Raw genomic sequence first — 25,000 nt, forward strand, 5'->3', positions numbered from 1 at the left:
ACAAAGTTCACTCTCTCAAGACAGAGGTCACTTGATCATTCCAATCATTCGCTCGCCACTCAAGTGTTTGATTGCTTCACATTTTGGGGGGTTGCAGGAAGTTCTGCTCGGCGGCGTTGCTGCGTTGCTGTGTTGCTGTGTTGCTGCGTTGCTGGCGAAAAGTCTCGATGTTGCTGGACTTTAGTTGCAGCAGCAGAGCCGCAGTGTGGAGGCCTCACATGCGTGAACCCAGAGAGATGGAGAGCGTGCGTCGGTCGGGTTAGATACTCACGCATGTCGTTCATTTTCTCACCAAAGAAACGTCGCTAAAGAAGCTAAAGCTTCACACATCCAGTTATAAACATGTTTCTCTCTAGTTGCTTCCTGGTTCTTGGTGGTTCCAGCAACCTCCACGCACTTAGTTGCCTTTTTACCTGGCGTGGCCTCGTGCGGTTTGGTGACGTTAGATGTTTTGGTGTCGATAAAATAAAGTCTGGCTGATTTTTTATTTCAATGGTAGTTTGCCTCGGGGGTCTCAACGGGGGCGGGGTCTGCGTGACAGTAGGTGTGTGTGTGTGTGTGTGCGTGTGTGTGTGTGTGTGTGATGGGCGGGGTCACGCAGGTTACCTGTGCACACAGGAGAAGGGCACACCTGTTGCTGCCTCTTGACCTCGGCGGTGGCGCCTCGATGCTCCTCGTGGATGGCACGACCGCCACAGAGCAGAGAAACACACTGAGCGGGTCAGGACTCGCTCTTCTTCTTCTTCTTCTTCTCTTTCTTCTTCTTCTTCTTCTTCTTCGCTTTCTTCTTCTTCTTCTTCTTCTTCTTCTTCTTCTTCTTCTTCTTCTTCTTCTTTTTTGGGGATGGAAATTTCCACGATGAAACGTCGTCGACGCCCTCCGCCGGACACGCGTTTGTGTCGGCGACGGCGAGCGTCTCGCCTCTAATTTACCTTTTTTTGCTGCACATCTCGCTGGCAAACATGGGGTACGTACCCCCTCCCCTCTCTCCCACCTCCTCCTCCTTCACCTCCTCCTCCTGTGAGGAAATGGCCGGGGCTCCTTTCATGCCACTGCACCCCGGAGGGCATCAGGACTTATTTGTCGGCGACGCGGCTGAACTGCCCGACAGAAAATTAGTCTTAATTGGAAAGGCTGCGGTAGGGTCACTGTAAATGCCTGCACCTCCTTCTCCTCCTCCTCCTCCTCCTTCTCCTCCTCCTTGGGGTCACTCACCTGTTCACCAGCGTTTGTATCCCACTATCCTGCAGGAGACATCTGCCCCGTTTGGTCTCTGAGGTTGTTTTTCTGCAGCGGGATGTCTTCTGGTGAGAGTTTTAGCAGAAATAGAAACTATTCACTCGTTCACCACGGAGACACATGCATAGGCATGGGTTTTTTTATTCCAAGGAGACATCCCAGCTCGTAATTTTTTTCATTTCACACTCCGTCGTCGTCGCTGGTTGGATCGTAACCCTGAATGTTCTGCTCCCCTCCATGCATCGCTATCCCAGTTTTAAAATAAAACAAGACATCCAGGCCTCCTGCGACTAAAGAAAGAACAACAGTATGCCGGTGGCTTTCTTTGCCGTGCACACAGATCTCAAGGTTTCTAAAGGGTTTGTTTCCTTCAGACGGAGGGGAAAGGAAACCTCATGACTCTCGTGCACGTCCCCAAACCCAAACTCTGATTAAAACTGAAATTAGTGAGGCAGTTTCATATTTACAGAAACATATTTACACCAAACCAAAAGCTCTGGGGGTTTGCGCTGCAGGTTGTAGCGTCTCTAGGTCACAGCGCTGCATAGACAACCATCCAATTTCCTGCCTTGACCCAGTTTGTGTCCTTTTTTTATATATATATATATATTCGTTGTATTTTTAGCGTGCGTCTAAACTTTGCACCAAAGTTTCTGAGAACCAAACACTGTGTGTTAAAATCCCAGGAAGCGGCTGACCGGCACGCGGCTGTAAAGGTGCGAATGCGGCGGCGAGAGGGCCGGCCGGCTCACTTTAGCCGTCCTCTCGCCACGATAACCGCAGCATGGAAGAGAGAGAGAGAGGCTAACTGTACCCGTGCGTCAGCGGCAGCCATGTTTAGGGGGGAGAGGAAGGAAAAAACGAAGAGAAAAGGGCTCAGAGGTGGTTGCTCGGTGTTTGTATTTCAAACTGCCTTTTGTACCATCCCCCCCTAGCCCCTCCCCCACTGCCTCTGCCCACCAGCATACACTCCCTGGACGTGTGTGTGTGCACGTGTGTGTGTGCACTGTCTCTGCGAGGTCTTTGGCTCGTGTACGTTGGCTTCCCTTCCCTCCCGTCTGCCTTCACCTGCACGCCCACGACTGTCTCCTGACAAAGTCGGCGCTCTGAATCGTTTTGAATGAAGGTAAAACATGTTGGTTTCTATTGGTTGTTTTTGAGCAGGTGACCTTTCGCAGCAGTAAGGTGTGTTTTTGTTATTGCGCCACAGGCCTTCACCTCACCTCTGCCCTCGCTCCCGCTCACCGGCCCCTCCGCTCAGGAGATTAGTGCCACATGAGCTCGGACTGAAAAGTTTACTAACTCACTGTTTAATCCATAAACTCCTTTTGGGGTGGGAAAAAGGAGGAGGAGGAGGAGGAGGAGGCAGGGGCAAATGGTGTCGAACCAGATCCTCCAGACTGCTAGTGTAACCAGTTTAATTCACCGCCGGAGGGTGACGCTGTAGTTTCCAGCCTCTGGTGGCGGATCCACCTGCGCGTGTTGTCCTCCCGGTCAGATCTGTGGAGCCGGCGTGCACACCGCTGTCCGCTGATCTCCTCCTCGGCAGGCACCTGGCACAAGCCAAGGTCGAGGCCACAAGCAGTCCGGGGGAGTGGAGGGAGAAGGAGGAGCGGAGGTGGAGGGAGGGGGGGGGGGTGTGTGTTTTCTTTCTTTTTCAATGAGGTTTCCCTCCGTCCGTCCCTCCTATCATTAGTCTGTTTTTGAAAAGGTTAATACTGCAGTCGAGGTAAGCCGATCCCGGCGCTCGTGCACCCCGGTGCGCTCGCCTCTCCGGCTGGTATGTGGTGCAATATTTGCCCGGAGCGAGTAATGTTTCTCTGCCCCTTCTGGTTGGCATCTCTTTGCTCCCTGCCACCCTTTTGCAGAGCGCTTAAAAAACGAGTCCAAACCCTCCGGAAAACACTACATGAACGACTCGTGCTGCATCTCGGAGACGTCCTTCTAGGCTTTTTTTTTTTTACGCCTTGACAAACTGCACCGAGCGTCCAGATGGAGAGCGGCGGCCATGCCGGCCTGCCTCGCCGCGTCCTGCTGTATTAAGCCTGCTTTCCTGGGCAGCGCCGTTGGAAGCGGAGCTGGGCCTACACGTGTCCCACCCCGGCTGCATATAGATCAGCCGTAATCCATTAGCAGCTCCCTGGAATCTAGCCGGCACAGCAGAGCACTGGAGGGGCCAGGGGGGGAGAGAGAAAGGGAGGGAGAGAGAGAGAGAGAGAGAGAGAGAGAGAGAGAGAGAGAGAGAGAGAGAGGGTAGCTGTGTGGGTGATGGGGGGAGGAGAGAGAGATGAGAGGAGGAGGAGGTGGTGGTGGTGGGGGAGGGCTCTGTATTTTATTTTTTTCCCTTCTTCCTGAGCTGGCTTCTCCACTCGGAGCCCAGCCCCCTTTTTATGTCGGCCTGCTGGAAAAAGCTTCTTGAATCCCCCCCCTCACACACACACACACACACACACACACACACCACCTCCCATAAAGCCTGCAGAGGTGTGTGTGTATGTTAAGGGAGAGTCTTGACTGATATATGGCTTCCTGGCTGGCATCACAGCAGAGGCCCTTCTTTGTCTCGCAGCCCTCCTTCTCCGTTACCGCCTGCAGGGAAGCGAGTGCCACGCGCGCGCCCTGAGATTAGCCGCGGATCTGGGTTACGTAGTCCAGAGTATCTCGGTGTGATTCAACGTTACAAGAGGAGGGGGGTGGGGTGTGGGGGCTTTTTCACGGGATGCGACTGCATGCCCGGTGAAAGGCTGGTGAGGGTGGGAGAGAACGGAGAGGAGAAAAGATGGGGGAGGGGATGATGAAGACGAAGAAGAAGAGGAGGAGGAAGACCACGAGTAGAAGTGTCAAAGCAGAGAAGGCAAGACCAGGCCTGGACCTGAGAGTAATTATCACTCCGGCTGATGGTATCAGCCAGCCTGACTGTTGATACCGTATCCGTATCTTACCTGGTTGCTTCATGTGATGTATTATTTATAACGCCCGGCTCGTCGCTTTCGTCGTCGGGCAGATTTTGGCGTCGATTATCCCACATCGGGGGGTCTTGTGTAGCGAGCGTAGGGGTCAGTATGTATTTAAAGTGTCATTGTTGTGCCGGGGAAGTCTTTTGAAGGAAGCGAAGCTAAAAAAAACTAAAACAAGCTCGCTAAGGTAATTCAATCTGAATCGGTTAGAGGAACAGATGACTTAAAAAGTGCGGCGGTGGCGGCGGCCATTTGTTGAATTAGGGTTTGGCTGTGTACATTTTTGTGAATTTGAGCCTTCAGGTGAACGTTTATTCCAGAAGAGAGAGGAGGGGGGGAGGGGGATGAGAGTCGAGTGTCTTCGCCCTCAGGCTTGCCACTTGTATGCCTCTAGAGTTCAGGAACCGCTCCCTTTTTTCTCCTGCTGAGCAATATGAAACATGAAACATGATTTTTTTCTTTCAGCAAATCTCTAGATTGGCGCTGTGTCTAAAACGCTGCCTTTTCACATGTATTTATAGCTCGAGTTGGAGCATTTCTCTGCATTGCTGTGTAATCTCCAGTAATGCGGTGTATATACCCGGCCCTGAGCAGGGGAATTACAGATATGTGTCCATTTTCCCAGCATGCCCAGGGCTTCAACCGTGTTTAACACGACCGAGGGACACACCCTACAGCAGTGCTATTGCGTCACACCTGAGCGGTGGATTTTGGCTCTTTGGATCCGGCGCGGTGCATTTCTTCACCATGAATCGTGTTTCCAGCTCCTGTAGTCGGTCGTCACCATGTGGTCCAACACCAAATGAGATTCATCCGTCCTAATTCCATAAACGAGGGCCTCTCTGGAGGATCAGGTGTTGCTGTCCTTGTCTTTGAGCCGCACCTTCTTCCCCACCACCAACACAACCGCCCCCACCCTTCTCTGCCCTTGCTCCTGTGTAGTTTTACCTGCTCAGGTGTCAACTAATCCCCCCACCGGCCCCGCTGTGGCACCGACCCCCCCCATGTCCCCCGCCTCCCTAGACAATGGGGCAGGGCTGACATTACCATGACCTAATGGAGGTTGGAGTGAGCCGACTTTACAAAAGAGGGCAACCCCACCGAAAACAAACAAAAAACAGTGGAGGCACCTTGGAAAAAGTAGTTACTTTACCCCTTTTCCTTTTCCCCGCCCCCCTTTTTTTGGCCTTTGTGCCAGAACAGTGGCGACGCCTACCAGAACTTGAGCCATGTGGGTTTGAGGAAGGCGAGGGTTCCAGTTCCTCAGCGGTGGTTTATGCGGCACGCCGTTTAAAAAAAAAACATCCTTTAGCGATGAGCTAAAACCTTTTCACTGATGCGCTCGCTCGTGGGAGCGGCGACACGATTGTTTGACGTGTCAGATGTGCGAGCGCTGCAACTGTCAACCCGTATGCGATAGACTCCACGTACACCTGGTACGACACATCGCTTGGTCGGCGTTTCTGGACGTCAACTCGTCCACGACATTTGGTGCGATCTGTTAAAACTACTGCCTTTTCCTTTCACGTATTTTACTTTGTTGAACCAATCGTCATTCATCGTCGGTATGAAGCCGTTGAAGGACAAACAGAGACGTTTATACTCGCAGGGGATACAAAATCAAAATGACAACGAGTGTTACCCATGCACATGCCCATAGACTGTAGGTTTAACCGGCAAAAAGCCATGAACCAACCACCGCAATGCTGAGGAGGGGTTGTAATGATCTGTGCACTCATATTTTATATTCACGGCCTGCTTTATTGTCTTTGTACAAGCTTTGTAAAGTAATACATGCATGATAAAGTTGAATATCCTGTAAACAATTTGGCTGGAAAAGGATTTTTTGAAGAGCACCCGTTTCTAAAGGATCCATAAAAAAAAGACGAGTATAAATTAAGCTTAATTCTTCGCACCTAAAATGTAAAGCTAACCACCTTTCTTCATTTCTGTCTTCCAGCTTCAGGTGGCGCTCGTGTAGGAAGAGAGAAAGAGAGAGAGAGAGAAGGACAGAAGGAAAGAAGGAAGGAAGGAAGGAAGGTGGAAATGGAACTGCCAAATCATGCCAAACAACTGCTGCTGCAACTCAACCAGCAGAGAGCCAAGGGGTTCCTGTGTGACGTCATCATCGTGGTGGAGAATGCACTCTTCCGCGCCCACAAGAACATCCTGGCGGCGAGCAGCATCTACTTCAAGTCGTTGGTCCTCCACGATAACCTCATTAACCTCGACACGGAGATGGTCAACCCCTCCGTGTTCAGACAAGTCCTGGACTTCATCTACACTGGGAAGCTCCTGTCCTCGTCGGACCAGAGCAGCGAGCAGAACTTCAGTGCCCTCTTGACCGCAGCCAGCTACCTCCAGCTCCACGACCTCGCCGCTCTGTGCAGAAAAAAGCTCAAGCGCAACGGCGGGAAACCCCTGCCAGGTAAACCCTCCACTCCAGGTCCCCTCAGCCGCTTACGCCTCAACAACCAGCGCCTTTCCACTTCCACGCCGGCCGGCCCCAAGAACCACTATCCCCCGACCCCTTCCGACGCCGACCAGCCGCAGCCGGACGAAGGCCTTCGGGACAAGCTCTCGGACGACGAAATGTTCGTCGGCAGCTCCGGGAGGAACGGCAACGGGGGCAATGGCGGCAGCAACGGCAACCTCAGCAGCGGAGGGAGCGCCGGGGAGCCCGACCTCGGACTGGACCTGTCCAAGAAGAGCCCCCCCTCCGCGGGCGCGGCCACCGACGCCCTCAGCCCGAACAGCAACTCCCAAGAGTCCCCTCAATCTGCCTCAGTATCCACAACCAACAGTGCCTCACTGGACGACTCCTCCGCCACCCTACCGGGTGCGGACATCTGTGGCTCGGAGACCACGGACCTCAACTCGTCCTCCAAAGCCTCGGAGGAGAACCAAAACCAGCCCGACGGGCCCCCGCCGCAGAAGAAGTCCCGGCAGGGCGCCCGCAAGAACGAATGGCCGAAGAAAGAGGCGTCGGGGTTGAAGTCGGAAGATCACGAGAAGCCCCTGGTCAACGGCGTGGTCGCGGGTCCCAAAGACGGCCAGGCCTTCCAGTGCAAAGACGAGGAAGACGGTGGAGAGAACGGCCAGGACCACACCGACGAGAGCGGGCAGAGCGACGGGGAGAGCGCCGGGGGTCGAGGCGGACCGGGAGGCGGCCACCACAGCGCCAACTATGTGTACCGGCAGGAGGGTTTCGAGCCGGCGTTCGGGGACAACCTGTACGTGTGCATCCCCTGCGGCAAGGGCTTCCCCAGCTCCGAGCAGCTCAACGCCCACGTGGAGACGCACAACGAGGACGAGCTCTACATCAAAGAGGAGGGCGGCACCTTCGTGAAGGAGGAGGACGAGGAGGAGGCCGAGGACCTCTCGGCCGCCGTGGGCCCCTCCGGCTTCGGCTCCGAGGCGCGCCCCTTCAAGTGCACGGTCTGCAGCAAGAGCTACAAGGACCCGGCGACGCTGAGGCAGCACGAGAAGAGCCACTGGCTGACCCGGCCGTTCCCCTGCAACATCTGCGGCAAGATGTTCACCCAGCGGGGCACCATGACGCGCCACATGCGCAGCCACCTCGGCCTCAAGCCGTTCGCGTGCGAGGAGTGCGGCATGCGCTTCACGCGGCAGTACCGCCTGACGGAGCACATGCGCGTCCACTCCGGGGAGAAGCCGTACGAATGCCAGCTATGCGGTGGGAAGTTCACCCAGCAGCGTAACCTCATCAGTCACCTGAGGATGCACACCTCACCCTCTTAGAAACACACCAAGCCAAAGAACTCTGGGATATAGAAAGAAAGAAAAAAAAACCTCCTCTACCTTTTTTTAAATTTTTTTTTTTTTCTTCTTCCTCTCCATCTCAACAGCAAAGAAAAACGCACATGCACACATTCACGCGCAGTTCCCGTCTATATGAATTCCAGTTTACAGACGTCCCGGCTTTGTGGATGATGTTAGCTGTTAGCCGTTAGCCGCGGTGGGCTCTTGGGTGACGGTGGGAACTTGCCGGGTCGCAAGGTATCACGTCATTTATATCGAGCGGCGTCTGCTCACCTCTCAGGAGTTCTCGAAGGGACACGTTACCCCCCCCCCTCCCTCACCCCATCGTTTCTCGCCAAAGTCACAAAGCCACGACTTCTGATCCGCTTTTGCAAGTCTGCCGAAATGTGAATGTGGCTACCGATGTGAAGTCAAGCCCTCAACTCATGCCCCTCAGCCGCCTTTTCTGTCTCTCTACTACCCTTTTTTGAGCTTGTTCAGATTGCTCCTCAAACTGATCACCTCAAAGAGTCCTCCTCCCTCTCTGTACTCCAGCGCTACCTTGACCAAATATCCGTGCAAAACAATACTGGCAATAATTCAGCAAAACAAAAAGAAGATAATTTTGAACCCTTGACAGCTTTATATCCTTTGTTATGTTGGTGATGGGGATCTGTGTGTGAGCGGAGGGGTAACTGGGGTTGGGACCATCTCCATGCTTTAACTGAAAGCCCTGAAAGAAATGGTGGGATGACATTGGATTAAGTTTTTTTGTTTTGTTTTTACAGACCACAAATACTCAAAAGTCTCTCTCTCTCTGTGGCCGCTCGCGGCGACACCGGGGTGGACTTTCATTGTCGTCTGTTTTTGCCTGCTAGTGCTCCCAGGAGTGAATCCTGTCGGGAAAGACAAACCCCTTCGAGGTACTTGATTTACTTAAAGAACTTGTAATGTTTCAGTGAATGTTTAAACTGGAAAGTCTTGGGATTTTTCTTGTGACGGGGAAGGGGGGGGTGGGATGTTTAAGGGGTAAGGAGACGGTGTTTTTAGACTGACAACTATGTTCAGTGGGTACGTTTTATTTTTTTTGTCTGTATAGCTTTCCTCCCTTCAGAAAAAAAAAGAAAAGTCTATTTATATAGGCTCGTGACCTCGCTACCTCTGATTACTCTTACAAACTCTATGTCGATTAGTTGAAAGTTCCTATGTAATTAATTGTAAAAAGTGTGTAGATTATGGTAACGTTTCACCTGATGCTTTAACCTGCCCATCTCTCAACACAGGTTTTTAATGCTCATAGATTTTACACATTAATATAGTTTTCTGTTTCTATCCTTTAGCTTGTTTTTACTTGTCAAATATAGCTTTTTTTTTGTTTTTTTTTGGGCGCCCTGCTCAGTGCGGCCCCGCCTCAAAGTGTACTGTAGCTTCCCGCCTGGAGCAGCTAGCGGTGCGTTAGCGTAGCTGTATAGTGATCCAAAGATCTTATGAATGTTAAAGGAGAACAGTGCTAACTAACATTGCTAGACAAGTTCATAACCAAAGTTTAAAACATAAAAAAGATGTACTTAAGATATATAGCATACTAAATTATTTCACTTTTCTTTCTTTCTTTTTTTTTTGCTGTATAAAAACAAATTATGAATTTATATTCCAGACAAAAGAGATCCACTCTTTTGTCGGAGCTTCGGCCGATGACTCTGAGACTGAGGAAGGAAAGCTTGTGCTGATTGGTGGGCCGGTGTGATTTAACCCTTACCCCCCTGAACGGTAACGGTAAAAGTAAAAAAAAAATTAAATTAAAAAAAAAAAAGACGTGTTCCCCGAACATGATCTTTTTTTTTTTTTTTAGGTTTCTTTTGGTTTATATCCAGAGTCCTTATCACTTTATATTCCCTGACTTTTAAAAAAAAAAACTAAAAACAGGACTTGATGACATTGTACGTGTTCTGTTTCAGACCAAAAAAAAGAAACCGATTTTAAAAAAAAGAAGAAAAAAAAGATAGGAATTATAATCAGAATTTAAATGTGAAGTTCAAGTTGCTTGTTATTTTTTATTTTTTTGGGGGGGGGGGTGTTTCTTTGGAGCCAGATGTGTGAAAACTTGTAATAAGAAGGGAGAAGCAGAGCGATGCACTGGACAGCTCATCGGTCTCTGATTGTACTCCACGATATCACAGAATGATCTTTTTAAATTATTAACCTCGAAAAAATGGAAAAAAAAGAAGCTTTACCTCATCGTAAGCGACCGCGAGAGCTGGGAACCTTTCACTGTCCAGTGTGTCTCCGCTTTAACAGTCAGACATGAACCTTCACTGCTAAGTTTTTTGGTATAGGCATTCCTCTATTACGTCGGTTTGATTGTCTTCTCGATATATTTGATTTCCTTGTTTTCTTTGTCCTGTGACATGTGTGGTTATCACGGTGTTGCAGCTACAGTTACACAAACATCACGACCGGTTTCAAGGTACCAGCGTCCTGGACTCCCCACAGTTGTTACTTGGTTGTGTTGGCGTCTTCGCTGTTAGGAGCAGCCGCCATTTTTAGTGGTTTTTTTTTTTTTTTTTGCATGGTACATCTACTAATTCTTTTCCACCTCCCCAGAAAACATGTTATTTATCGCCTGATCCACTGTTGCTTGTGACCTCTCCCGGCTTAAAGAGGGCGTCCGCAATGCATTGCCTTCAAACGTTATTGTACTTGTCAGCACTTCTACTGCAGTACAGCGTAATGTCTGTAGTGCAAAAGGTGTTTTTTGTACATCAAGATCTCTAGCCATCTCTGCAAAAAAAGACTTTGCAGCCGCATTTGAATGCTTGCTTGTTTTGACATAACGAAGAAAAAGAAGAAAAAACGACAAAACAAAAAAAATACGAACTCCAAACTGTGACCATACTACTACTATTACTACTACTAGTACTACTACTATTCAACTACTTCAGGGATTGTTCGGCATCGTGGGATGCAGACTCTCAGCTACATTTGTAAGACATAGTATTGTATCGATTTCTCTGTATTTTAATCATGGGAAAAGCAAAAACACTAGTTTCATATTTAAGACAAGCAGGGGGGGAACTGTACTTTTTTCAACTAACACAAAGAGCCTCGACAAAGGCCCGGCAGCTCGAAAACAAGTCTACATTTTAGTTAGTGACACGGTGTGTTTCCGAAATATAGTTGCAAAGTTGTACAAAGAACTAAGAAGAAGGAGGAGAAGAAGAAGAAAAAAAAAAGCTCATACCCAAATCCACAAACTATTTTTTAAACCAAAGCACATTTGAATGATTATGGAACCATGTGTGGCTCTAAAATGAAACATGTATTTATCTCATTGTTTACATAAACTTTTACAGTTTTACAGACCTCAGTCGAGGCTCGGCCAGTCAGAGAGGTGTTTTTATTGGTGTGTGTGTGTGTGTGTGTGTGGATGTTATCCTTATTTTAAAGAAAAAATAACAAGAATGATGCTTTTCTTCAGACGTCGCTGCCAAAACAGAGCGTGTAGCGTCAAACACATGGGGGTGAACTGCTGCATATTCAGTTATGGGTGGTTTTTGGATGGGTGGGGGCGAAGGTTTCGGAGGGGGGGGACCCCTAAAACCACCATCACCCCTCCTCCTGCTCTGCCAGCTGGCTTTGGGTGACCCTTCGCCCCCTGGTCCCCCTGCCCTCTGGCCTGTCTTCAGATGGGGGTGATGGGGTGTCAGCGCGTCCTTGACGTATTAATCAAAAGGTATTGTTAGTCAGGAGGGGGGGGGGGTCTTTAGCTCAATTTTGCATCTCTCTGTTTACCCGAATGCACTTGAGGACTACCTCCGCTGCTCGAGGGTCCCGTGCAAGGATGAGCGGCGCTTGAATGAGTATTTTTGTGTGTGTGTTTGTGTAACATGGTACATCTCTTTATGCTGGCGGTTCTTGGAAGAGGAAGAAGAAGAAAAAAAAAATGAAAACCTACCCGGAGAATGTAGCTCTGGTTTGTTCAACGCATGCAAACAGGCTCATCTGGTAGTCTTAACTGTGAATGTTTATGGTTGTTTTCTTTCCATAGCTGCCTGTGTTCAGCAGGTTAAAACAAAGCAGCACAAACCTCTGGCCGGCCGAGCCTCATACAAAAGTTGGTGCAAAACACTTATTGACGGTGTTCTGTGTTTTGTTTTTTTTATCAAATGTTCTATTGTCAGTGATGAATGTATTTATTTCCCGGTCCTGCCCTCCGCCTCTGCAAAGAATTAAGCTCAACGTGTGAGACGGCGGTGGAGGCGGGACCCCCTTTCTTTCTCTCTTTTTATTTTTTTTTTCGCGTTTTGAGGTTTTCAAGCTGAGAATCAAAAATAAGACACAAAACATAGCCGTTAAACCGCAATCCAGTCGAAAAAGTATTTTTTTTTTTGTTCCAACTGAAAAAGAAAAATGGTCTATGGCATTTAATATCTTCTCTCTCTCAGTTTATACCTGACAGTCTGTGTAGGTTTTGTTATTTTTATTTCATGTGATTCACTATGGGTGGTTTTTTTTGTCGTTTTTTTTGTTTTGTGCCCGTGTGTTCTCGAGTTTTCACTGAACGACTGCACGTCAGGGGAGTTGAACTTTAACCCCTTTGTGTGTGTGTGTGTGTCTGTGGACGCAGAACGGAGGCTACTGTATCTTTTCCAACCTCGCTCTCCCTGGGTGTTGCCACACAAACACACGCAAAAAACACACAAATACATTCGCGCGGCAGAAAACACGACACATTCGCTCCGTTCTCGCGACTCTTGTTCCACTTCTCGTCTTAAAAACCACTCGCCACCTCCCCCCCACACCCTCCATCACTCTTTTCACGTGACGTACGTGTCGTTTAGCGTCTTGTTAGTTCTACACCGGAGGACTTTAGAAAACGTTGGGGCGAGATAGCTTTACTAAGTGCACTTTGTATGTTTTGTCAAAGCCTTTGGGAAAGACCTCCGAGGCGCTTCTCATATCACTTCCCTTTTAACCGACGGTTCGCTCTGTTGTTGTCTCTCTCTCTCTCTCTCCTCTTACCTCATCATTGCTGCCGTGTGTTTGTTGAAGTATCATATCATTATGCAGTGTTACGAAAGCTTTAAAAAGTCGAATATACAAAGCAGGAAAACGCAACCCCCGAGGGGGTTTGGCGTCTCCGTCTCATTTCTCGGTATTATCGTCGCCCTTTCCTTCCCGTTCCTTTTTCCCCGTTTGTTCAGAGGGGCCGGTCCGTCTGGTTATTATGGAGATGCTCCTTCTTACCTCGGCACACTACGACCAAAAGCCAGTTTTTTAAAATGGCCGCCCGTTGCCGTTGAAGCATTTCTAAGCTTTATAGTCTCCCTGCTTTATCTCCGGTACAGCGGACCCCCCCCCCCACCTGTTCGGCCCTTTGACCCTCTGTGATCTCCGTCGCCTCACAGGCAAAAAAAAAAAACCAACACCAAATTACCTCAAAACTTTCAGTGTTTACAGAAATGTGCTATCTTGCCATTACATCGTTTTTTTTTAGTTTTTTTTTTACCGTCCATCCGTAAACCAAAATCTCGAATATACGGAGTATGTAGCGGCGTATCCTCATGCGTAACCCTTCATTCCCATCTGTTGTTTGAATTTACAAAAGGCACCGTGTCACTTTGACGTGCGCTACATCAACGGAAAGACGCGAAACAGCTGCTAAGGACGGACACGACAAATCGACTTATATAGTGTTTGAGGAGTTGATTAAGCGGCGCGGCCCATGAAGCGGGCGTATCGAGCGTTCCTCTGGTCTTGTTTTACTCCAGGAACGCCCTCTCAATAATGCATCTGGGATCCGTAGGCTGAGAGGATCTGGAACGGCCATGTTGGGGGTCTTTGCCGATGAATAATTTAAAGGCCGAGAAGCCCCTCCCACTTGGCAAACACACTTCACATGCAGAGGCGTGCACACACACACCCGGGTGCGCTGGCGTGTACACGCCTCCACCCAGATGCCAGCGTCTAGCCTCCAAACACAACCCAACATGTGCGCACCAGTATTTAAGGTGAGATTCTTTGTCCTTTCCCCCTTTTTTTGTGGCTTTTGGCAGCACCCAGGTTGGGCTTCTCTCTCTCTCTCTCTCTCTCTCTCTCTCTCTCTCTCTCTCTCTCTCTCTTTCTCTTTTATCTCCATTCCTCAGAGAGCTCGTATTCAGGTCAGAGCCGCCGCTACCGCCGCCGCCGCCGCGCATAGCGGTGGGGCTCAAACTCAAAAGTGTCATAAAAAGTGTAATACAGCTGACCTCAGCACTCACAACCTTGCAGTCTTAATGTACAGCAGTGAGGAAAAATAAACTGTTATTTTATGATCTTTTCATTAAAAGCTTGATTGAAAACCAAGAGTGTGTGTTTTTTGACTTTTCTGTGCCTTTTTCGGCGGCGATTCTGTCCCGACATCCAATCGGTAACGTCTGCCGGCTCGATCGAGCTCCCTTCGTAGACGATTTGATAACAGCGTCAGGACTGAATTGAGGTAAAGCGAAGGGACAAATAATGAACTATCAGTTCAGTCAAACTCACAACGCCACAGCTTGAAGTGTCGTAAGCGAGTTTTCCCGCCAAAAGTCCTTTAGTGGCAGTTGATGAAGGGTCTACTTGCGGTCGCCGCTTTTTCCGTGTTCGACAAATGTTGTTTTCAGTCGCTTCCTTCCGCTCACATTGTGCAATTTCCCTGTTTGCCAACAAGTCAGCAGTGACAGTGACTTCTGTCTTTGGCAATAATTAGAGCTTTCTTTACGTCTGAGATAAATTGCTTTGGAGTCTTTTTAAAATCTTGAAATGTGCCCCAAAAGAAAAGATGCACAAAAGTATTGAAGCAGAGCCGTAGTTTTTTTAGGCAGAGTGCTACATCAGCTGTCTCATCAGTGTATTGATGGATGAGATGTTTGCTAACAAGCGCTTTAGGGCCTTTCGATGAACTGTCTCAGTTACGCGGCCGATTCTTTCTTATCGCTGGAGCGATGCGCTCCGTCGGAGCGATTAGCTCCCTCCTAAATCTTCGTCGCCGCTTATATTTTCGGCTTTACCGCCAAATCCTGATTTGATAAAGTAACGCTGGCCCGTCGCCCTGCGGGTCAGTCGTCACGCTAAGCTAGGCTAACAGTCTCCTGGATGTAGCTTCACGTTTGAAGGGAGCCATCTTCTTTTGCTAACGCATGAAGTGGGGGTGAAAAAAAAGGCTTATTCCCCAAAATGTCAAACTCCTTTTTTTAAAGATGAAATAGCTGAACACCTTGGGCTTCACCTGACTTCACCCGTCGCTGCGATCGTCTCCTGTAGTTGGGACACGCTCAGGTAAACACCGGGTCTTTTCTAGTCCGCCCGCGGCTCACAATCTCCTCCCCTTCCCCCCACCCCAACAAAAAAAAACCCAGTCTTTTGATGCCCAGGCAGGAATGCCCATGGCTGTGGGCCGCTGACCTTCCCGTCACTCACGGTAAACACACACTCGCATAGATCACACATACTCGCGCACACGCCCTCCTCAGGTATGTCAGACCGTCTGATCCCGAGACGCCGGCCACCTTCCCCTCCCCCTCCTCCCTCTTATCTCTGCTGCCTTGTTTTTCACCATCCGGGCTCGGGTCGGTGTGCCGGGAGCTGGCACGTTTATGGCTCTTGTGTGCCGTTAGCAATGCACTGTGCCCCCAGAGGTGTCACATGCTAAATGACCCTGAATGGGGGGTCGCTGGGAAACAATGGCCCTGGTGTCGCTGGCCCTTCCCTGCCCTCCCCCACCCAAAACCCTCTCTCTCTTTCTCTCTCTCTCCCCCCTAACATTAGCACAAGGGGGGGTGGGTGGTTGGCTGGTTGGGTCGGGACACGGTGGACATTACCCACAGCACAGGGGGAAAAGGAGAGTGCCCCCCACTTCTCCCCGACGCTTCTTATCCCCTTCGCGGGTCTGCGAGCATGACAGGAATGTACCAGGGTCTGCCCAGGAGGGTCCAGGCTTGCCTCTGCTCGTCTGGGATGGCCCTCCATTATCTGAGGAATGTGGATGCCTGGCCTGCCCACGGTGGGCGAGGGGAGAGATGGACAACGTCTGTTACAAGTGGGACTCACACACAGACACACAAAGACAACCCACACCCACCTTTATCTCCGATGCCAGACGGCCTTCTTGTCTACATGCTGATATTGAGCGGAGGGACTGTTCTCTCGTCTCCGTCACTGCTGGTTTTAACCTCTACTTTTTCTTTTTAAGGCAATACCATAGAAATAAAGTAGGAGCAGAAAAGCCTTTTCCCATTCTGAAAGTAGCAGGACGAGCAGAGCGGCGGCCATTTTTATTTTACGCATGATAGTCCCAACCAAAACCACAAATTAACAAAGTAAATAAAAGAAATGTAGTAACTTAATGCTCATTTTGTGCACTCGAGCATCTCTCTCTCCTGCCGACAGTGATTCAGTGTATGTTCAAGCTATTTCCTTTTAAAGCCCTCATTATTTTACTCCTGAAACGTCTCTTAACACTCAGTTGAGCCTCAGCCATGTTTCTGGAAACATTCAAATGGTTTGCATCCTGATACTAGACACAGAATATCTCCTCAACCACATGGCTATTTGAATCATTTCAAAAGGTTTATTACACAAAAAACACTTGTGAGGTCAGCTAAGAGGTTCATATAGCAGTATATGTGTTGCTTGTTTATTGGTTGATGATCAAACACAGGAAAGAAAACAAAACTTCCAGGATGTATTTCCTCTTTTTAATGATGCATATCATTGTTTTTTTCCTACTATAAAATATCCATATGAGTTAACAGTATATCTGTGAAGTTTGACTTTGATGAAGTGAAGTTAAATACTTTTAAAAATTAATTTAGTGCAGATTTCGCAGAATGCACCAACTTTCTTCCTGGACCTTGAACGCCTCTGGTTCCACAACAAGAGGAGCTCAGCTCAACCAGATGCACCAACACATACCAAGCGAGCATCGTTCCATCCATAAGTAAGTCATATTCCAGTTTTTGGGCTGGAAAAAAATATGCTGCGGCTTTGTCTGAGAGGGATTTTTTTTTTGTCTCCATCTTCAACAATTTGATGAAGATGGAGACGCATGAGAGCTTCAAGGGAACAGTGCAGTCACGCCACCAAATGGACCCTGCGTTAGTTGTGTAAAAAAGCTTGAATATAAAAGCCGGAGTCGTGAAAAATAATTGGGATTCTTTGCAGAAACTGAATGCAAAGACTCTCCTGTTCGTTCCACAGTTTAAAGCACCTGGAAATATATACCGGCTGCATACATACATGCACGATTGATTTAAAAAAAAAAAACCTAGAGAGAAAAGGCGCTTCACCCACAAGTGGAATTTATGCATTCTGATCATGTGTGCCTATATCTCCAATGTTTTGATGCCCATCAATTATTAACAATGTGTTGAATTCCTGCCTCCAACCCCCAGGTCGTCAGTACGGCCATTATGAGATGCAGCGCCGGGGAGAAAAGAGATGTTGATTCACCGCTGCTTTCGCTCCTCTGATGCAAAAGCTGTCCGGGTTCATCCTGAGGATCCAACACTTGGTCTCTTCTTCTTAGTTGCACCTTTTCAACCCCTCCGTTCGCCTCCCTCCTTCCTGCCTCTGCACCACGGGGCCGTTCCCTCTTCCCATGTACTTAACCGTGCACTCCTCCCTCTCTTTTATTTATTTTTTTTCCTCCTCCTCCTCCTCCTCCTCCCCTCAAGGGGAAGAGAGCAGTGGATCCCATCCCACCGGGAAGACACGTGTCTTGGCACAAAAGTGCAACGCTGCAGGCAATGTATACATCTCCATTTGTGTGGGATTTCAATTGATTTTTTCTTATTTTTTCCCCCGTGTGGGTGTGCACACATATACACACACACACACACACATATATATATATATATATATATATATATATATATATATATATATATATATATATATATATATATATATATATGACAACACCTTGCTCGAGCCCCTGTCTCATTATTTCGTCCTGCACAGATGTTACCCTGACGGCGCGGTGCGAGGAATTCACTCACTCCTTCATCAATAAGCCATCAGTATCGACGGGGGCTGACTACACTCTCGGCATCGATACCTGATCTTAAATTCAGTGGGAGGACGTCCAAGGCCTCCGTGCAGCTGCAGGTGCGGCCGGCAACGGGCAGGACGAGGCCGAAGCGGGCGCCGATCGACCGGCTGTGCACGGACCAACCCGAGGTAGCGGGTTGTTATTTCTCGCTCTTCCGAACTTGCAAAGTGCAGATTTTTTTGTAGGAGGGTGAAGTAAAACCCTCGTCCTCCTTCAACACCCATGGAAATCTCTCCAGCATTCGCAGCCAGGTGCGGCTTTAGACTCTCTTTCAGTGCAACACAAAATACAGTACCTACGCATGTGTCTTCTTTCACTCCCCCCCCCCTCTGCTCCTCTCTCGGCACTCAAGAAATTAATCTTTTCTCCCTCTTGTTGTCCCCTCTTTTGCTTCTTTATTTCGCGAGGCCTCCGCCTGAATTGAACCTGGACCGCTGAGTCACCGAGCGCTCGACGGTGAAAGGCGGGGGGGGGGGGGAGAAAAGAGAGCCGAGGGAGACGAGGAGAGAGAAAGAGGGATGAAGGAGAAAGGGCCCAGCAGGTGGTGGGCACCGCCGCCGCTTTTCGGGCCCGCCGAGTCTTTTCAGCTGGCACACAACTGCGAGGGGCTGCCACAGAGGCCCTGCTTTCCATCAGAATATTCCCCCCTTTCTCTCCCCCCCTCCCTCCTCTTTAAACGATAAACGAGGAGAACAGGCTTGGGCCTAGAATAATAGGATCCTTTCTCTCTGCCCCTGCCATGTGTGAGAAACGGGAACAATGGCAGCGACCGGGAGGGGAAATGATTCAAAGTGAGATTTTCACCTGCTCCCTTCCACCCCGGCCCTGCTCCTTTCAGAGCATGCTAATGCCGGTTCATTTACAGAGTAGTACTGTAAGCTGTGTCACACACACACACACACACACACACACACACACACACACACACACACACACACTCACACACAAATGCACGGATGCTTTTTTCTCTTTTTGTGATGGACAGTTTAGATTATTGTGCTCCAAGACGTCCATTTCGGTAATTATACTCATTATCATCATTATCCCATTTTCAGAGCTAAATAAGAATTAGAGACCGGCTGACCTGCTTCGTGGGTTGTTTCTGCTTTTGGCTTTTGTTCAGTCAGACTTACAGTTGTGAATGTTTAAAAAAAAAGAAAGGTATTTAGGTGATGCCGTGCAGTAAACTTTTCCTGTCAACTATAAAAAACCAAGAAAGTAAGCGAGGAGAAACTCTGAGCTCGTAGTTTGAAACATGATCTCTTCTTTGATACCGACTTGTGTCCGTACAAAAGTCTTTGTGTCATTTTACAACAACAATAGGTGCTCAGTTGTTGAGTGAAATGAGATTTTGGACACTTTTGAAAGTGGATTGTGAGCAGAAAGTACTGATTGTGCCTCGTCAACCGGGTTTCTGTTTGTTTTTGAGAGCGCTGCAGAGAACAAAGTTCACACTCTCAAAATAAAATGGCGGCCGGTGAACGTAGTCTACAGTGAGGAAGGAGACACAGTCACAAAACTATGCTCAGGCGTTTAAAAGTATCTGGTTTTGCCCCAAAAACATCAGCTGTTCTCGTCCACTTTGGCTTGAAAGTTGAGTTCCTGTTAAAAAGGCAAGAAACGTTCACTTGTGTTGCACTTTTAAACAACGAAGTGATTCAAAGTGCTTCACATAAAACCACTAAAAGCATAAAAAAATGCAGAAAAAACAAGATTAGAAAAACAAATCAAACATTATACACAGTCAAGATGCAGACGTTGATTAATATCATTGAATCTGGTTCCATTAAAAGAAAAACTCTGAAAACAAGTTGACAAAGAGAGGATCTGCCGTCGTTATCTGCGTGATGAAGATCATGTGGAAATGATCAAAAGCTCCAGCAGAGCTTAAATAGACCTCGAGGTGGGATTTTCTTTTTTTTTATCAACCGGTTGTTTTCAAGCTCCACAGTGACCTTTGAGACTCAATTGATTAGTTAATCAACTGGGAAAATAATCAACTAGAAAAGCAGCGCGGAGGTAAACTCTCCTCATGCTGCGTCTTCACCGGCTGGAGGATGTGACTGAGTGAATTCATCCCATCATTGGCTCATGAATGTCAAGTAACTTCACTTGTTCGGTAGTTCAGTGACGGCACTTTTAGTTATTTTAACCCAAACGTCAATCTATCCTCACTCTATCGCAGTAGTTTTGTTTCCTAAATCGAGTTTTCTGTGAAGACAGAAGTTAATTTTTTGAAAAGACAGTCTGCATAACGAAATAGCAAAATAATGCACGTGTGTTAATAATAAATGATATCATACGAGCTGTTGTATGAGGATGCGCTGACTCATCAGTGTGTGTGCTGGTGTAACGTTTAGCCTTTAACACATCGACCAAAACAATAAAAGTGAGCAAACTGTCGACCCCTTCAATGCATCTGTTGGTCATGACGAGCAACCTCGTGGACAGACGCGCTCTGCACACTCACTCACTCACGAGCATGATCCCCATGGCGGACAACACGCTGTACAGCCACATCGGTCCTTCACCTTGTAAAAACTGACAGACTGGTCTCTGTTTGGAGCTCGTCGAACCCTTCACACGCAGCTCCACGCGACGATCGACTCGTCGAATTCATGAAAAAAGCCGAATTTGATGAGCAGGAGTCTCAAACTGAAGGCTTGGCGGCGAACGCGACAGAGCGTCCTCCAAACACGAGGCGATGCAGCGCTCCCGCTTCACTCGCACAACTCGTCGTAAACGGTGAAGGATATCACGAGGGGAAAGGTCGCAGAGTAATCAGCGTCATGGCGAACGGGTAAACTCATTTAGTCGCTAATCTCCTCCCCCTCTGCACTAATTTGTTTATTTCTTTTCCCTCATACGTGTGTGTGTGTGTGTGTGTGTGTGTTTTGATTGTAATTCCTTTTTGGTGGCGGCTGAATTACAACTCGCCTAATTAATCATTCACAGGTTGACTTTCGGTGTTAATCAGAATGTGTTCAGATTAACTCAGAGACTCATCTCAACCAAACACAATCACCCAGATAATCTTGTGTGTGTGTGTGTGTGTGTGTGTGTGTGTGTGTAGGAGGAAGGGGGGAGTATAAAAAAAAATTGAATTACTGACTGCTGCACACATACAGCGTGGCACATTTATTATGCGCCTCTACGTTTTAGAAAACAAGAAGAAAATCAACATAAATATGTGCGTCCACGTTACTATTTCACATAAAAGGAACTGTGTGTGTTTCTCTCTCTCTTACGTCGGTGTAAATGCTTCCCTTCTGCTCCAATTACCAGTCCTCTCTGACCCCAAACATCCCAAAACCAAAGCACGTACATGTGAAGGAAGAGTAGAAAACAGGAGAGAAAAAACAACGCGTCTCATTTCAGGGTTGAATATCTTAAAAGGAGGAACGATAATGGCGTGAAAAGATCCTCGGAAGATGTGGCGCCGTGTGAAGATCAAGCGGTGAGGCTGTGAAGAGACGCGAGTTCCAATCCCAGAGAAAGTCCACTGCTTTCTCCTCTCACGCTGCTCATTAGCGGCCCGGAGGAGGAAAGGATCAATGCAACGCTGCCGTATAATAGGCATGTTGTTTAAAAAACATAAAAAGCGATGGCACACTCTGCACGTCCATTTGGAGTCTTTGCATGATGAGTTTCACTCGCAGTTTATTTGCTATAGTTGCGTATTCGACGGCGTGTGTTACGCAGTCCTGTGTTTATTTAGTTAAACACTTGTCGCGTTTACTAGCTAACGGAATTTCATTTCATCCTTTCAACAGAATTAAGCAAATATTGAAAGTTGTCTTTTCTTCCCGCGTGTAAGATTCAAGATGTTTCTGCTGTCGTACGCTCAGATAACAGTTCTTCTATACAACGAAAAGCTGATTTTTGCTCAGTCCTCCTAACACAGAATCATATGGAAGTCCATTTCCGCCACAAAAAAAAGTAAATCGTAATTATGACCTAAAAAAATCATAATTATAATGGAAAAAAAATCATAATTATGACCAGGGTGCAAATTTTGTCATGATTATGATTTTTAAAAAATCATAATTATCACTTTTTTGTAGTGGAAATGGGCTTCCATATAATAATTCTATAAAACAAAAACAAAAAAAATCATAATTATGACAACAACAACAAAAAAAATCATAATTATCACCACAAAACAAAATCTTAACCATGACTTCTTTTTTACCACCACAAGAAAGAAGTCATAATTATGAAAACTGTGGCGGAAATGGACTTCCATAGGTTACGATAAAGTTAAGGTAAAAAAAAAAGACACAAAATATAAAAGATATAACAGTACTGCACAAAAATATGATAATCGTATTGTTAAATATGTTAAATATGATAATAGTGTTGCTCATTGTGTCTTTTTACACTGTGTGTTGCTACAAAATTGCAATTTGTCGTAAAGTTCACGTGTTGATGGTATTTCGGGACGACACTCTTGAACTCTTGATGGTTGAAATCGTTGAAATCTTGAAATGTACGACTTTCTGAAAGCGTTTATTTTATTACATAAATATATAATTGATCCATTTTTTTTAAAAAACATGAATTGTGCGTCTCGTCATAGCCGGCAACACGAGTGTTGTCGTGACTATCGTCGGCCGCGGCTCCCATTTAATATTACTTCATGATTACACAAAGTGTTGCGTTGATTTCCTGTGTGATCTCCACCTGTGTGTCGCTACACTCACCTGGCTGCTTCACCTGTTTCACCCCCATGTAAAAACCAACACAATAAAATACACACTACCAAAACAAAATACACAGACTCAACTAATGGCTCCTTCCAGGTATAATTGTGTCGCCGCTAACGCAGCTGGACATTTTAAGTGCTTATTAATGTGCTGTAATTATTAGCTATTAAAACTTCTATGAAGAGGTGTGTTATATAATTATAAGTGTAGTAAACGTGTACTGCCAGTCACACAGGACGAGTTTCCAGGTACTTATACCTTCTGTTAATGGTCCTGGATTTCCTTTAGCGTTAGCTTTTGAGCTACAGTTGTGCTGCTGCAGACTGTCATTGGATCTAATGTTGATTTGAACACTTCAATAAAAACAATTCACTCGTAAAAACTCTCAAATACATCTCACGCTTTCAGGATTAAGTCGTCAACAGAAGGTTGTCGATGACCCGTTTCGTATTCCCCCCTTTTGGACGTATAGTTTCTTGTCTCTTGCGCTTTTCAACACCTCTTTACCTCCATCCTTGTCTCACCTTTCTGGACTTTAATCTCCTCTGTCTGCTTACATTAGGTTAGAGAGAATACCGACTCCTCGCCCTCCCCGTCTCCCTTTACGCCTCAGCTGCCGCTGTAATTGGACCGAATTTGATCCGCTTCTTCTCGTTTCTTCGTCGGTCTTCTTTTTCTATATTTTCCCTCTTTTTTTGTGTGTTGTTCGGTAACTTCCCTGCCTTGCTCTCCTTCCTCATCATGCAGTATATATTCAAAGAAAAGCCCTTTGTCCATTGTCTCCGGCGCTCTCGCTCGTCCACTCTCTCTTTTGTGTCTCTCACTTTGTGTTCAAAGACGGGGGGAAGAAGAGAGGAGTGGAAGAAAAGGTATAATGGCTGCGTGTCACAGCGTCGGGGAGGAAAAGCTCCCCCGGTGGCGACGCCCGTTGCCCCGAAGCCACCAGAGTGCATTCTGGGAAGCGGGTTCCCCTCAGAGCGAGACTATAATTAAGCTTTTTTTGCTCAACGAAATGCAAATTGTGCCTTTTTGTTCATAATTACCGGCGAGTGAAACCCTGTTGTAGGTGATTACACATATTACTGTGGTACATAACCTCTCGTCTTGCTTTGATTTATTTAATAGTGACTCATTTCAGCTGACGGGACAAGATGGCAGTCAAACTGGATGTGTGGGGTTTTAACGAAGTGGCCAATTAGGAGCGGTTTTAATAACATCGTTTTCAAGTTGCATCATGGGACATTTAGGATTACGTGTCTTTGGATACATGCATGTTTGTATATTTAATTATAGTCTCAAAAGATGTTATTATCTCCGCCAGGAGTTTATGGAGTGGGTTGTGAGTGAGTGATGTACGTCTCTGTGTCCGTCTGTCTGTCCACACACTACTAGGCCCCTCGGTTTAATATTTCTTTTACTCATTTATCTTCTTTTCGTTTCACTGGAGCGCGGCGGTTATATGACAGTGTCACGTTTCTTTACACAGTCCTTTGCATCTTTATTGAACACCGCGAGGTCATTTGTGACTTTATGCTCAAGGTTCTCGGTCGGTGGGGTCACAGTGATTTGCACTTTTTGAAAACATGTTTTATTGACTGATTTACAACCGTCGTGGACTGCACAACTCCTCCCTGTTCTTCAGCCGCCGGTCGGGGCCGGAAAAGCAAATCAACCAGCAAATCAACCACTGCTTCAGTTTCCTCTTCACGTCGGTAGGTGGCGAGCTAGTTAGCTGTTAGCAGCTGGTGGGCAGCAGAGTACGGTGGGGTGCTTGGCTAACAGAGCTAACAGATAACGGCGCTAGCACAGCCAACAGAGCTAAAACGGGACACTTGTATGTATTCAATCAAACATTGTCGTTGCAGACACACCTGGCGGAAATGTGCTCTTGAGTTCACCTTTTTAATATTTATATATATCATTTTTTGTTATTTTTTTGTACTTTGCGTCTCTGCAGACCTGCTTCCTGCTACACAGACAACTGACACAGACTTAGCAAACCCAGCTAATGTTTCCCCCATGAGTATATAAGCTATTCTGCAAGCTGAAATGCACTGAACCTTCTCTCTCACGTTTAACTACCGCTTTCATCCGAGGCCAAAAGGTGCTAATGCTTTATTCCCGCTCGCTAACCTTTTGCGTTCACACGCGCGTGTTGTGCGACGGTTAGCCTGCTTCACGTCCTGTTACATCAATCCCATGAATACCAGCGAGCCCTTTATGGAATAACGTTGCGTTGACACATGAAATGAACCCGCAGCCAC

At 47.3% G+C, this 25,000-nt stretch overlaps 2 protein-coding genes across 3 annotated transcripts in view; both read left to right on the forward strand.

Annotated features, from left to right (window-relative positions):
• Positions 1–8,949, forward strand: part of hic2 (hypermethylated in cancer 2) — an 11,752-nt gene extending 2,803 nt beyond the window's left edge. The window contains exons 1-2 of one of the 2 annotated variants that reach the window (XM_068566241.1): positions 5,639–5,687; positions 6,157–8,949. In XM_068566241.1, the coding sequence (XP_068422342.1) occupies positions 6,243–7,958 (1,716 nt within the window). In that variant the 5' untranslated portion in view covers positions 5,639–5,687; positions 6,157–6,242 and the 3' untranslated portion in view covers positions 7,959–8,949. Of the gene's footprint in view, positions 1–5,638; positions 5,688–6,156 lie in introns of those variants that run through there. The other variant, XM_068566239.1, reaches the window with a different exon arrangement.
• Positions 1–25,000, forward strand: part of LOC137779127 (transcription factor BTF3-like) — a 133,914-nt gene that overhangs the window by 40,129 nt on the left and 68,785 nt on the right. The window lies entirely within an intron of this gene.

The sequence above is a fragment of the Clinocottus analis genome, unplaced genomic scaffold (assembly GCF_023055335.1).
Source record: "Clinocottus analis isolate CAN_PGR_092001 unplaced genomic scaffold, fCliAna1.0.p SCAF_7, whole genome shotgun sequence".
In the NCBI taxonomy this organism is placed as follows: Eukaryota; Metazoa; Chordata; class Actinopteri; order Perciformes; family Cottidae; genus Clinocottus; species Clinocottus analis.